This window comes from Silurus aristotelis (genome assembly GCF_946808225.1).
Source record: "Silurus aristotelis genome assembly, chromosome: 24".
Lineage (NCBI taxonomy): Eukaryota > Metazoa > Chordata > Actinopteri > Siluriformes > Siluridae > Silurus > Silurus aristotelis.
In genome coordinates, this window is record NC_139597.1 from 2,463,784 (window position 1) to 2,476,537 (window position 12,754).

The 12,754-nt window shown below is 40.6% G+C and overlaps 1 protein-coding gene and 1 long non-coding RNA gene across 2 annotated transcripts; one reads left to right on the forward strand and one right to left on the reverse strand.

Annotated features, from left to right (window-relative positions):
• The first annotated feature begins 947 nt into the window (after positions 1-947).
• On the forward strand, positions 948-12,116 carry pnpla3 (patatin-like phospholipase domain containing 3). The gene is made up of 9 exons (XM_083527746.1): positions 948-1,204; positions 2,710-2,942; positions 3,446-3,511; positions 5,962-6,171; positions 6,387-6,447; positions 7,900-8,079; positions 8,197-8,329; positions 9,721-9,822; positions 11,571-12,116. The coding sequence occupies exons 1-9, from the start codon at positions 958-960 to the stop codon at positions 11,779-11,781; spliced, it is 1,443 nt and encodes a 480-aa protein (XP_083383872.1). The 5' UTR covers positions 948-957; the 3' UTR covers positions 11,782-12,116.
• LOC310718757 lies at positions 9,865-11,571 on the reverse strand. Its single transcript, XR_014531263.1, has 2 exons — positions 11,321-11,571; positions 9,865-10,359 (listed from the first exon to the last, which is right to left on the reverse strand). It is a non-coding gene; the product is annotated as an uncharacterized lncRNA (long non-coding RNA).
• Positions 12,117-12,754: the final 638 nt, after the last annotated feature.

The following is a 12,754-nucleotide window of genomic DNA, read 5'->3' on the forward strand; positions in this document are numbered from 1 at the left end:
ATACAGTGTTAACACCGTAAATTAACAGAATATAACACAAGACACAAATACCTTAAAAACCAACTAAAGTGCACATGTCCAAACACATTTTGTTTTTCTTTTCATTTGATATTATTTTTCTCTCTACATTTCATACATATATGATTGTTTGTTTTAAATGAATCAATTAATAAACTTTAGACATTTAACATTTTTGACACTTATTTGCACTCTATTCATTTATTTCCACTTGTTTTTTTCTGCCCCTACCTCCCACTATTCTTTTTTGTTGCTTGTAAAATATTAACCTAATTTCCTAATTAAATGTGTCTAATGTTCCTTTTTTCACCAAGTAGTTACAGTGGATTTATATTTCATCATGTTTGTTTAATGTTTACTGCATTTTCACTTGAATAATCAAAATATTTTAGATTTTTTCATTTTACCCCTCCATTTTCTTTTAACACAAAATCACATATCATCTCCATGACACCCATGTGTTTACATAATCTCAGGGCATAACATGGTGAAACATCTGAGTAACATAATGACCTGTCAAACACGTGTGATCAGGTGAAAAGTCCAGTTCGAATTTCTTTCACTTTCTCTCACTCGAATCATAAATCTTTTATTAGTTTTTTATCAGGCAATGTAAAGTAATGTATATCCCAATATCTTTTGAATGTGACCTAAGATTTCTCGAGTTTTAAGAGACACAGGGTCATTTTATTACATTTTATTGTACATTTTGTACAATGTGTGTGTGTGTGTGTGTGTGTGTGTGTTCAGTCCAGTGCTTATGCACTCAAAAACAGCAAACATACACGCCCCATAAAGTATAGGATCATGTGATGATTTAAGCATGAATGGATTTTTTGCCCTGCTGGAGTGGGGTGGGGGTAAGAAGAGGGTGGGGGTGGAGGTGGAGGAGGGAAGGGCTCATTGGCGTCTTCCTATTGGCTGAGAGGTAATAAGGCGATGGGGCAGAAGGAAAAAGAGAGAGCGGCACCAGCCAGACCGGGTTCTCACTCTGCGGGAATGCTGGACCTGAGTGCGGGATGGAGCCTTTCGTTCGCCGGCTGCGGCTTTTTAGGGATTTACCACCTCGGGGTATCCAGTTGCCTCCTGGAGCGCGCGCCTTTCCTCGTGCACCAAGCCAACAAGATCTACGGAGCTTCAGCTGGAGCGCTTAATGCCGCGATGCTCACCAGCGGAGCGTGCTTAGGTATTGTACACACACACACACACACACACACACACACACACACACACACACACACACACACACAGTGAAAGACTAACATCTACAGTATAAGGGTCTTCTGCATGCTTGTTCTAAAGCCATTGAAGAAAATTCACCCACGTGATCCATCACGTTTTTTTTTCACGTTTTTTATAAATATTCATTTGGATGTTTTCATTTTTCAGGTTTTTCCCCCAATACTTTCACATGTCATTTAAATACTTGTGTTATTATTTTCACTTATATTTACACCCAATTTCTCTTTCTTTCTTTCTTTCTTTCTTTCTTTCTTTCTCTCTTTCTTTCTTAATTAATTTGGGGGGGGGGGGTTTGTTCATAACATGTATGTTATCAGATATATATATATCTGATCTCTTCATCCTCTACCACTGATCCTTCTATCCGCTACCATTTCTCTACTAATCCCTTTATCCTCCACCACGTCTATGCTGATCTCTCTATTCTCTATCACTGCTATATTAATCCTTTCATCCTCGATTTATTTTCCACTGATCCCTCCATCCTCCACCACTGCTCCACTGATCCCTTCATCCACTACCACTGCTCCACAGACTTCTTCACCCTCAAACACTCCTTGACTGGTCCCACCATCTCTCAAGCTACAATGATGACATGCTTCCAGACTCTTTTCTGTTCTGGAACCATGGTGATGAAACAAACGTCCACTTGATGTCTGAACAGCAAACAGTCTTTAAACCTTCCATTAGTACCTAAATTAGATTGTCTACTAAATGCCAGAAAAATGTGATTGTATATATTGACAAAACCCGTGTGTGTGTGTGTGTGTGTGTGTGTGTGTGTGTGTGTGTCTGTGTCTGTGTGTGTTGTTGTTGCTCTATGAATGCTGTATTTACACAATGCACATGAATAAAACCTATAATACGATTGTATAGCATTTCTGAAACTACTGTTACAATGCAGTTTTATGGGAATACAGATGTAAATTCAAAGACTCTCGTCTTCTCGGGGGGGTTTACCTATAAATCATTATAGTATACAGATGTAGAGGAGTAAAGACAAGCAGTTTGGGATGATTACAGGAACGTCTTTAGGATTACAGCAAATCTACAGTTGAGATTATTCACTGTAAGGAAGTAGTAAGATTGAGATTTGGATTTGAAAATACACATTGTTATATATTAAGTGTGGATGTTGTGTATAACAGATGTGTAGCAGATGTAAAACCAGGGGCAGAGAAGTCACTTGATGGCTGCAATGGTGTCCTCTAATCTCAGTGAGGAGATTGATAGGAGGGTTATACTATATACAACTAGTTCATTCTGTTTACATTTCACCTTACATAAGTCTGTCAGGATGTCTGGACTCTTGTTACCGCGCTCCCTTCACGTTATCAGTGAGCGTCGGGATTATGGAGAGGACTATGTTTCCTACATCACACAACACATCATATGACCTCCAGGTTATCACTGTGTGCACTTTATTCTTTTGTGTTTGTCACTTTGCAGAAAAGTGCTGCGAGAACGTGATCGAGGTCGCAAAGGAGGCCCGGAAGCGCAACCTCGGCCCCCTGCATCCCACGTTCAACCTCGTGAAAGTGCTGCGCTCTGGCCTGCAGCGAGACATGCCCAGAGATGCTCACACACTCGTCAGTGGCAGGCTGTGTGTGTCTCTCACACGTGTCAGCGACGGAGCGAACGTGCTGGTCTCCGAGTTCAGCTCCAAAGAGGAGCTCATTCAGGTGAGGGAGAGAGATTTCACTGTAAAGTCAGGGGGTTTGCGTACAAAATGAAAAGGACAACGAGGCTTCATTTCTAGCATCAGTATATACTCACAATACATTTCTCATTGCTGTATGGCCTAAAGCTTGTGGACACTTGAGAATAAGATTTGTATACACTTGTTTCTGAACATCACATTCCCCACCGAGTCTCTATGTGCTCTTATAATAACCTCCACTCTTCTGGGAAGATGTTCCAGTAGATTTTATGGAGATTTGTGACGATTCCTTCAGCCACAAGGTTGTTAGTAAATTTGCCATTTTTTAAACTAAAAAAATAAAATAAAAATAAAAAACTTTTTTTCCCGCCATGCTGACTGATTATAGATAAGCGTAGGGGGCACAAACTTTTGCACTCAACGAATCCTGTTTGGGTGCCCTACTTAAAAAGGAAATCTGATTTGGAGCGAAATGTATGTATGTTGTTGCTAAAACGGGTCATTTTTTTTTTCATTTGTTCCCAGGCGCTCATCTGTAGCTGCTTCATCCCAGTCTTCTGTGGTCTGTTTCCTCCTGCCTACCGTGGAGTTGTAAGTGCCCATGATCACAGCCAAACCCATTTCAAAGTGAAAGTCTCCTGTGATTGCTCTCAGTGCTGTTACACTCATTTGCTTCATGAGGATTTATGTTCATGATAATAAGAGCTTGCAGTGTTGGAGAAATGAGTCACTAGGGTTTGTGCATCAGGCCACGTGGCTTGGTTTGACTTGCACGCTCGGACCAGCTTAGTATGCTAAGTCGGATTTGTAGCTATGAGGGCTTATGAGTTCAGAACATGCATGTTGGTCTCTCAGAGCACTCCATCCTCTCCACCGAGTGTGTCCTCGCTGGAAATTGTGTACTAGAAAGCATTAGAACACAGCCAAGGTCATTTTTAGGACTCTTCTGCTTAGATGTTCCACTAGAATCTTTTGTGGAGATTTGTGTTCATTCAGATACAAACTCAGTTACTGATGTAGGTGAGAAGGTGAGGAGACCTGGAGTGTGGTCAGCGTTCACAATCATGGTGTTCAAAAGGATTGGAGCTCTATAGCAGGAGATCTTCCACTCCAACCCATGCAAAGCATATCTTCATGGAGCTGGCTTTGTGGACAGGAGATTTGTGATTTCGAGAAAAACTTCATGTCTCCAGTTTTGTGGGAGAGACACATATGGCTAGAAAAGTTGGTTGTTCCAATACTTTTGATTATATACTGTAATGGATGAACAGGGTCCAGTTTTATACGTGGACTTTACACAGACACACTGCTGGATATCAGTGCCATGTTGCGTGATAACCCCAATGCCAGCATGTCTTTATGACCGGGGACAACATGGAAATAAAACCAGGATAATTCCTTCTCTAGAAAGCAGGTACACATTACACAACCTTGATAAATGTTGATTTTCTTTTTCATTCCCAGAGCTGGACAGACTGTTATGTAATAGCGAATTGAGGACAAATTTATTGATGTGTGTAACAGTGAGCGCTGGCACTGAAACAGCTGGCTCATAATATACACACACTAACACAGGGCCAGTTTGAGATTCAGGGGCAGAGAAAACAGTGTTGTACAGTTTGGACTGTACAGAGTTTATATGTATATACCACATATAAACACTGTATCTGTCCAAACTGTTATATGTACAATGGTACCTCGACATACGAGTTTAATTCGTTCCGTAACCTTGCTCGTATGTCAAATTGCTCGTATTTCAAAGCAAATTTCCCCATTGAAATTAATTGAAATGCCATTAATCCATTCCAGCCCCCAAAATTCCACCCCAGTTGTTTTTGTTACGTGTTTTAGTTTAATTCATTAATTAATGTATTTATACATTAATTTATACATTTAGAGGCGAAAAGCGGAGGCGGTTGGAAAACTCGTTTTTTTTACTATCACTCCTGCACACTACATATCCCTAAAATTTACAATTTTAAATTTTTCTTCTTTGCTTATCTTAATTTTCGTCACAATCTTCTTCTAGTTGGAGATTTCTTTCTTTGTTGTGATCCAGTTCATCTCAGAGCAGTTCAGTAGGATTTAGGTGCGGTGACTGGGCAGGACATTCCATGAAAGATACACTCCAGAACACTGTTTGATCTCTAAATAACGCTTACAGAACTCAGACTCAGAACTCAGTTTTGTGTCTAGTTCTAGTTCTAGACATCCACTGTACTTTGCACACACAACACACACACCCTTTTACAAACATGAATAACTACTTGCACTACGATCAGATCTACCTTCGCAGGATTTTGCACATGCATGTCTCCCATGTTTACACTGCTTCTTTACAATTGATGTCATTGACTGCAGGAGAGGATTCACAGAGTAAGAATGTCATCGTATGGTGTAACAGACAGCTTCCTGTGCATGATGATGAACTCTTGACTCCTGATCTTTACATTTTACACAACCATGTTTATTTTACATCTCCAAAACTCACACTCCTGATAACTGGAACCTTGAGGAAAACATAGGGTGGGAAACAAACTGCTTGGTGTACGGCAGCAAAACTGAGCAAAATGTAAATACGTATATACACAATATGTAAGTACGACACCCTTATCCAGAGCGACTTACAACTGAGCACCAAAGGTCTAAGGGCCTTAGTCAAGGGCCCAGCAGTGGCGCTGGGATTTGATCTTCTGAATCCAAAGTTCAATACTTTAACCATTAACGGTTTAGGAGGTTTAGGAGAGTTCTCCGATGAGATCTTGATGCCTGTGGTGTTTTTCTGATCAGTGAAGAATCAAACTTCTTGAGGTAGTGATTGCTCTCAGGTGTGTGTGATTAGAAATCAGGTAAATATAAACGTGACCCAGGATGTTGCTAGGGATCAGAGTCTCTGGTGGCCTGTGCTGTTCTGTGGTTTTTGGTGGATTACTGATCTTTCCATGAAGCCCAGGCCGGATTATAAAGTGAAAAAATCATAGTGTTGGAAAAAATACTTCTTTCTGTTAAGCGCTCTTTCCTTTATTTCTCTCTCTGCACAGAGATATGTTGACGGTGGGGTGAGCAACAATCTCCCCCAGTCTGAGCTGAAGAACACAATCTCCATCTCGCCGTTCTCCGGAGAAAGCGACATTTGCCCCAAGGACAATTCCAGCAGCTTACACGAGCTGCGGTTTACCAACACTAGCATACAGGTCACCTGGGGAAATGTGTGCCGGATCAGCCAAGTGTTTTTCCCTCCCGAGCCTAAGGTAAGAGTGACATAGGAGCGACCTTTATCCTTATCCTCTTCCTTATTTTTGTCCTCCACCTCCTCTCTTCTCTGATTGTCCCTTTACTCTATATATGACAACATGTGCAAAGTATCTGTGCTCTTATGAGTAATGCAGTGTGTATATATATATATATATAAAGTATGTATGTATATAGTATATATCTGTGCACAATGTTTTGTCTTTTACTCCAGGTAATGGCAGAGCTGTGTCAGCAAGGCTATAAAGATGCGCTACGATTCCTCGAGGATAACCGTGAGTCATTTCCTGAAAAAATATTAAACACCTAAATTGTGTATCGCATGTCGTTTGCATGTCGTTTTAATGGTGTATTAGTTAAAAATTGTACACATGAACAAAACAGGACTGTGAAATAGATTTTTAAAAGAGGCTACATAGATGTAGAAATAATAAACATCCGCTGCTTCAGGCGTGATTCCGGTGGGATGCAGATCCAACATGAACAGCAGGGAAAACTGTTCCAGTTAATTATCCTGAAGATAATTCTTTTAAAATTTTGATGACAGATTTTTTAAAGATTTACTTTTTTACATTTATTTATGATTAAATTCAATCTATTGGAAAATATAATAAAAAATAATGATGATAATAATGAGAAATTTAATAATACATTTTATGGGCACCTTACATGACTCTCAAGGACTCCTTATGCCAAAAACACAAAATAATTAACAAAAAACATTGAAAATTATGAAACACCATACAACCAATCAGACGTACACAACGTATACAATGTCAATGATTTGCCTGCCTGAAAAGATGCTCTCATCTGACATCTGTCACATATTATACATTATAGCAGTTAGACCGAACAGGCATAACATTATGACATTGTAACATTATGACTGGTGAGTAAATAACGCTGATTATCTCTTCATCATGGTTTCTGTTAGTGAGTGGATTTATTTAGTAGGCAGCAAGTGAACATGTTGTCCTCAAAGTTGACGTGTTAGAAGCAGGAAAAATGGGCAAGTGTTAGGATTTGAGTTTGACAACTCAATTGTGATGTCTAGATGACTGGGTCAGAACGTCTCCAAATCTGCAGCTCTTGTGGGCTGTTCCTGGTCTGCAGTGGTCAGTATCTATCAAAAGTGGGAACAGTGAAGAAGAAGGACCAGTGGTGAACCGGCCAGCTCATGTGGACCGATCCAACAGACGAGCTCCTGTAGCTCAAATTGCTGAAGAAGTTAATGCTGTTAATGCTTGACAGGTCAGGACTGTTTTGGCAGCAAAAGGGGGACCAACACAATATGAGGCAGATGGTCATGATGTCATGCCTTATTATTGACTATAATGTTATGGCTGGTCAGTGTATAACTATCACAGCCTCTCTCAGATTTTGGTATGAAAGAAAAGAAAAATAAATAAATCGTAATTTTCTCATTTCCAATTACAGAGAAAGTGCAAACTTCTCCATCCTGAAGACAATAATTCCTGACACTGGAGACTCCTTCCATATATGTTAAACTCACTACACCTTACAGAACATCTCATGAATAGATAATTTTAGCCATTTAAATCTATTAATTTTAATGATCTACTTTCAGAGCTGCAGTTATCGAATATTAAAAACTCTGACCAATCACATTGCAGCGCAGGGGTACAACGATGAACGATAAACAATAGATCTGGACAGTCTCTTAGGAAAGATCGAAAGTGTCACTGATTGTATGATGTGGTCCTCAGATCTGTTGCACACCGAATATCCAAAAGTAGATCTGGTCCTGATGCGGGACACACCCAAGTGCTGCTGTGTCACCGAGTCGACACGGGAGTGGATGCTGCGGAGACTCCGCCTCCTTGGGGAGCACCACTGGTGGTTGGATGAGGAGCTTGTTAATCACCTGCCCACACCTATTAAAAAAGGTATAAAGCGCTCAAGCAAGTCAATGATCTCGCCAAACGGCGTGGATCTTTTGACTGCAGTTTGATGGCTGACGGTGATTAGGTGTGAGAATGAACGTGGCTCAACGTGTCTTGCAGTGTTCTGTGAGGCGTGTAAAGGGAAGGATGGCCTGATGGCTCAGATCACTGGTTTGTTTCCGGTACGCGTGGCTTCCTACATGATGATGCCCTACACACTGCCGGTGGAGTCGGCTTACTCTGCAGTCCAGAGGTCTGTATTCAATTCAATTCGATTTATTTTTATTTGTAGAGCACTTTCAACAGGGTACATTGTCTCATTGGCTTTACAGAGATAAAGCGGTTCTAAAGTTGTATAAAAATGTGTAGTGCCTATAAGTTTGTACCTTATAACTATAAGTTGATTGTTAATAAGTGAGCCAGTGGCGACTGTGGAAGGGAAAAACTCCCTGAGACTGTGAGGATGGTCAGATCCCTTCATGATCCCAGACTCTGAGAACCACCATGCAACTTCATAAGGCCAAACCCCGAAAACTTCCATGCAACAAAACAATAAACTTTCTAATCTGAGGAGAGAAAGCCATCTGTTCAGCTGCCCACTCACCTATCCTTGAGCCCCCTCTTTCCCACCTGGGGAGAGGAACCAAGTCCTGGAAAGGTGACTTAGAAGTTCCCGGAATTCAAGCTACTTTACTAGAATAATGTAATAATTACATTTTAGGATTGTATGGATTTTAACTTTACATGTTTGGTATCATTTTAAAGGTCTCAGTGTGATTGGAAATATGATCTCAGTCTCATATCAGTAGATCAGACCTCAGGTTTGGAGAAATTCTGTCCTACTGACATAAGGATTGCCCCCTAAAAGATCCATACCAACCTCCTGTCCCAAGAGGATGGATGCTGAAATGCAGAACTGTTCATGCAAGCTGTGATCATGAGCCATTGTGGTCCTGAGAAGGAGAGAAGAGGGGTGACTGGAGAGAGAAATAGGGATTGTTACGCATATTTCATGAGTAGGGACTCCTGCACGATAAACTATGGCAGAATAAAATATAGGTACCACAGACAGGTTGTGGAGTGTGCTTGTGGAGCTAGAAAATTGTTAATAAACGTAAAATCAGGTACTGATGTAGGTGAGGTGAGGAGACCTGGAGTGCAGTCAGTGTTCCAATTCATTGTGTTCAATAGGGTTTGAGGTCAGAGCTCTGTAGCAGGCCACTCAAGATCTTCCACACACTCCAACCCATGTAAAGCATATCTTCATGGAGCTGGCTTTGTGCACAGTCATGCTAGAACAGGTTTGGCTCTCCTTGTTCATGTTATCGACCTCAGACCTATAGGTTTCTGATACACAATTAAGGTGCACTGTGGATTGGTGAATAAAATCATGAACATGAAGAGGTGAAGAAGTTACATCTTTCCACAGGCTGTCTATCACTGAGCTCACCATACAAGAGGAAATAAATCTCTATAGTGTCCCTCACGAGAACCCAGTGCCCCCTATTGGCATAGTGGTGTAATGCCACAATAATGAGTCTTCCATTCCAACCCATGTAATGTTTTATTTTCAGAATTCTGTCTCGAATGACTTTATACTCTTTAAATTTTACCAACCTTGTGCTTTTTTTTTTTTTTTTTAAGATTTGTGGAATGGATTCCAGAGGTACCTGCTGACGCACGCTGGCTTATTGAGATGGCAGGAAGTGTATATAAACAAGCCTGGAAAGGAGATTCCTCAAAAGGGTAGGTTAAAAAGAAATCCAGACTTCTCAGGTGATATTTGTATTCTCAATTTGTGAACACGATCATTTTCAGAAGAATAATTAGTGATGAGCTGTGAACAAGAGCATAGTGAAGGTAGGAGATACAGAGACGTTAAGGGATTTTGGTCTGATATCATCATGGAAGGGATCTTTTTTTGAGAATGGGTATAAAAAATTGCCATGCTGAAACAGATTTTGTGTATCCAAGTTCAAGTGAATGCTAAATGGTATTATAGCGCCATCTAAAGACGTCATGTACAATTGAGTGCCTCCAGAATTGTGGTAAGAGTTTGGAAAAGATCCACATATCGCAGGAAAGTTCAGGTGTCCCAATACGTTTGGCAATATAATGTATATTAGGGTTGAGGTTTAGCGCTCTATAGTAGGAGATCTTCCATTCCAAACTCTGTAAAGTATATCTTCATGGAGCATCATCATGCAGGGAGCAGGTTCGGGTTTTCTAGTTCAAGCAAATTGAAAATTTCATGCTACTGCATCCAAAGACGTCCTGTACAACCTGTCAAGTCAAGTCAAGTCAAGTTTATTTGTATAGCGCTTTTCACAACAGACATTGTCTCAAAGCAGCTTTACAGAAAACAACAGTGAAGGTGAATGGTGTGCGTTTGTCCCTGATGAGCAAGCCGTGGCGACAGTGGCAAGGAAAAACTCCCTTAGATGATATGAGGAAGAAACCTTGAGAGGAACCAGACTCAAAGGGGAACCCATCCTCATATGGGTGACATCAAGAGTTTGGTCATAAATCTTTCAACAATACAGAACAATTTCTGATCATCATAGATCCAGCATCAGCTTCTCCATGCCAGGGCCTTTAAACACTCGGCATCTACTTCTCCATGATCATCCATAGGTCCATAATCTTCACGAGGTGGGACGTGACTGGAGCTGGCCAAACCTCAGGATGCCTCGGGATGGGGAGAGAGAGAGAGAAGCAGTGGAGAGGAATTAGCGTAGCTGCTGTTCATGATATTAACAGCACAAGTTGATAATGTGCATGTAATCATATATTCTGGAGCACAAGGTTGTGATGTGATGTGTGTGATGTGTGTTATGTGTAGGCTTTGCTAAAAAGATATGTTTTTAATCTACACTTAAACTGGGAGAGTGTATCTGAGCCCCGAACACTGTCAGGAAGACTATTCCAGAGTTTAGGAGCTAAATGTGAAAATGCTCTACCACCTTTAGTGGACTTTGCTATTCTAGGAACTACTAGAAGCCCAGAGTTTTGAGATCTCAGGGAGCGTGGCGGATTGTAGCGTGTTAAAAGACTGGATAGATACATGGGAGCCAAACCATTTAGTGCTTTATAAGTGAGTAGCAGTAGTTTGTAGTCTATTCGAAACTTAATAGGAAGCTAATGTAGGGACGATAAGATTGGGGTTATATGATCGTATTTTCTTGACCTAGTAAGAACTCTTGCTGCGGCATTCTGAACTAACTGAAGCTTGTTTATTAATGACCTGGGTGCCTCCAACCACCGGAAAAGTCAGACGTCCTAATATTTTTGTCCATCCAGTTGATTTATATTGAAGTATTTGTTGTGTTCAGCTGTTTGTAGGTTATAGTTCATGTTTTGCTGTAAATGTTTGTTTGTTTTCTTTTTTCCTTTCACCACTGTTGAACATCACACTGATGAGAAATCCTATGCAGAATAATGGATGATAATGGATTTTTTACTAAAAAAAAAACTGCTGTTTGTGTCTTTTACAGCGGTTTCCCGTTGCGGCGCTGTGTAAGCGGCCCACCCTCGCTGAACCTGCAGCCGCATAACATGCACAAGCGACACGTCCCTTTTTCCGCCGTTGATTTGCACAAATACAACTGGGATTACTCCGAAACCCCAGACTACCCCGACAGTTCGTGCACCTCTCCTGAGAAGATCAGCATGTATGTCGGATTGCCGGACAATTCCGAGAGCTGAATACGGAAAGACGTGGACACAAATGGAAGTCTCGAAATATTACCACGGATCCATAAACGTAGAGTTTTGTCACCTTCACCTTCTATGAGATGAGACTGATTCTCCCAAGTGCACTTAAAACTAGAACACAAATGTAAATCAAGAAATATTACGTTTTTGTTTACATGATGTCATGATTATTTTAATCTATAAATGGCTGCCATTTCTACATGATGCACCTTAAAAGAGAAAACAAGCATCTCGGCATAAACCAAATGCTGGGGTGGAATAATGTTATTCAAATGAATCGAATGAAACCTAATTATAATCCTGTGAATAAATATAACACTCAGTCAGCCCCAGAATGTGTGTATTTTTATAGGCGAGGTTATTGTTTATTGTTCTTTATACTGTCAGCATGATAGTGATCCTTCCTGTGCATAAATACAGCTACATGATAGATATACTTCACATTGGTTGAAGTGGAAGATCTCCTGCTGTGGAGCTCCGACCCTCAATCCAGTCGAACAATTAACTTCAATTCAATTCATTTTTATTTGTGTTGCACTTTTAGTCAAGTTTATTTCTATAGCGCTTTTCACAACAGACATTGTCTCAAAGCAGCTTTACAGAAATCAACAGTGAAGGTGAACGGTGTGTATTTATCCCTGATGAGCAGCCGTGGCGACTGTGGTGAAGGAAAAACTCCCTTAGATGTCATGAGGAAGAAACCTTGAGAGGAACCAGACTCAAAAGAGGAACCCATCCTCATTTGGGTGACATCAAGAGTTTGATCATAAATCTTTCAACAATACAGAACACTGGAGAGCGAGAACTAACATGAGTACTGGAGTATAAGATTATAAGTAAATGTTCTTTCTACAGTCTTTGGTATAAAAGTAGGAGTTGCTGAGCTCAACATTTGTGATCAGACTTTTAACAACGAGCATTGTCTCAAAGCAGCTTTACACAGATAATGTGGTAATAAAAGTGA

Bases quoted from the DNA above. Each gene is read 5' to 3' on its own strand.
- pnpla3 (XM_083527746.1), top strand. From the start codon at position 958: ATGGGGCAGAAGGAAAAAGAGAGAGCGGCACCAGCCAGACCGGGTTCT. The intron at 6,172-6,386 runs GTAAGAGTGACA...CTTTTACTCCAG, and splicing joins TTTTCCCTCCCGAGCCTAAG to GTAATGGCAGAGCTGTGTCA. The intron at 6,448-7,899 runs GTGAGTCATTTC...TGTGGTCCTCAG, and splicing joins ACGATTCCTCGAGGATAACC to ATCTGTTGCACACCGAATAT.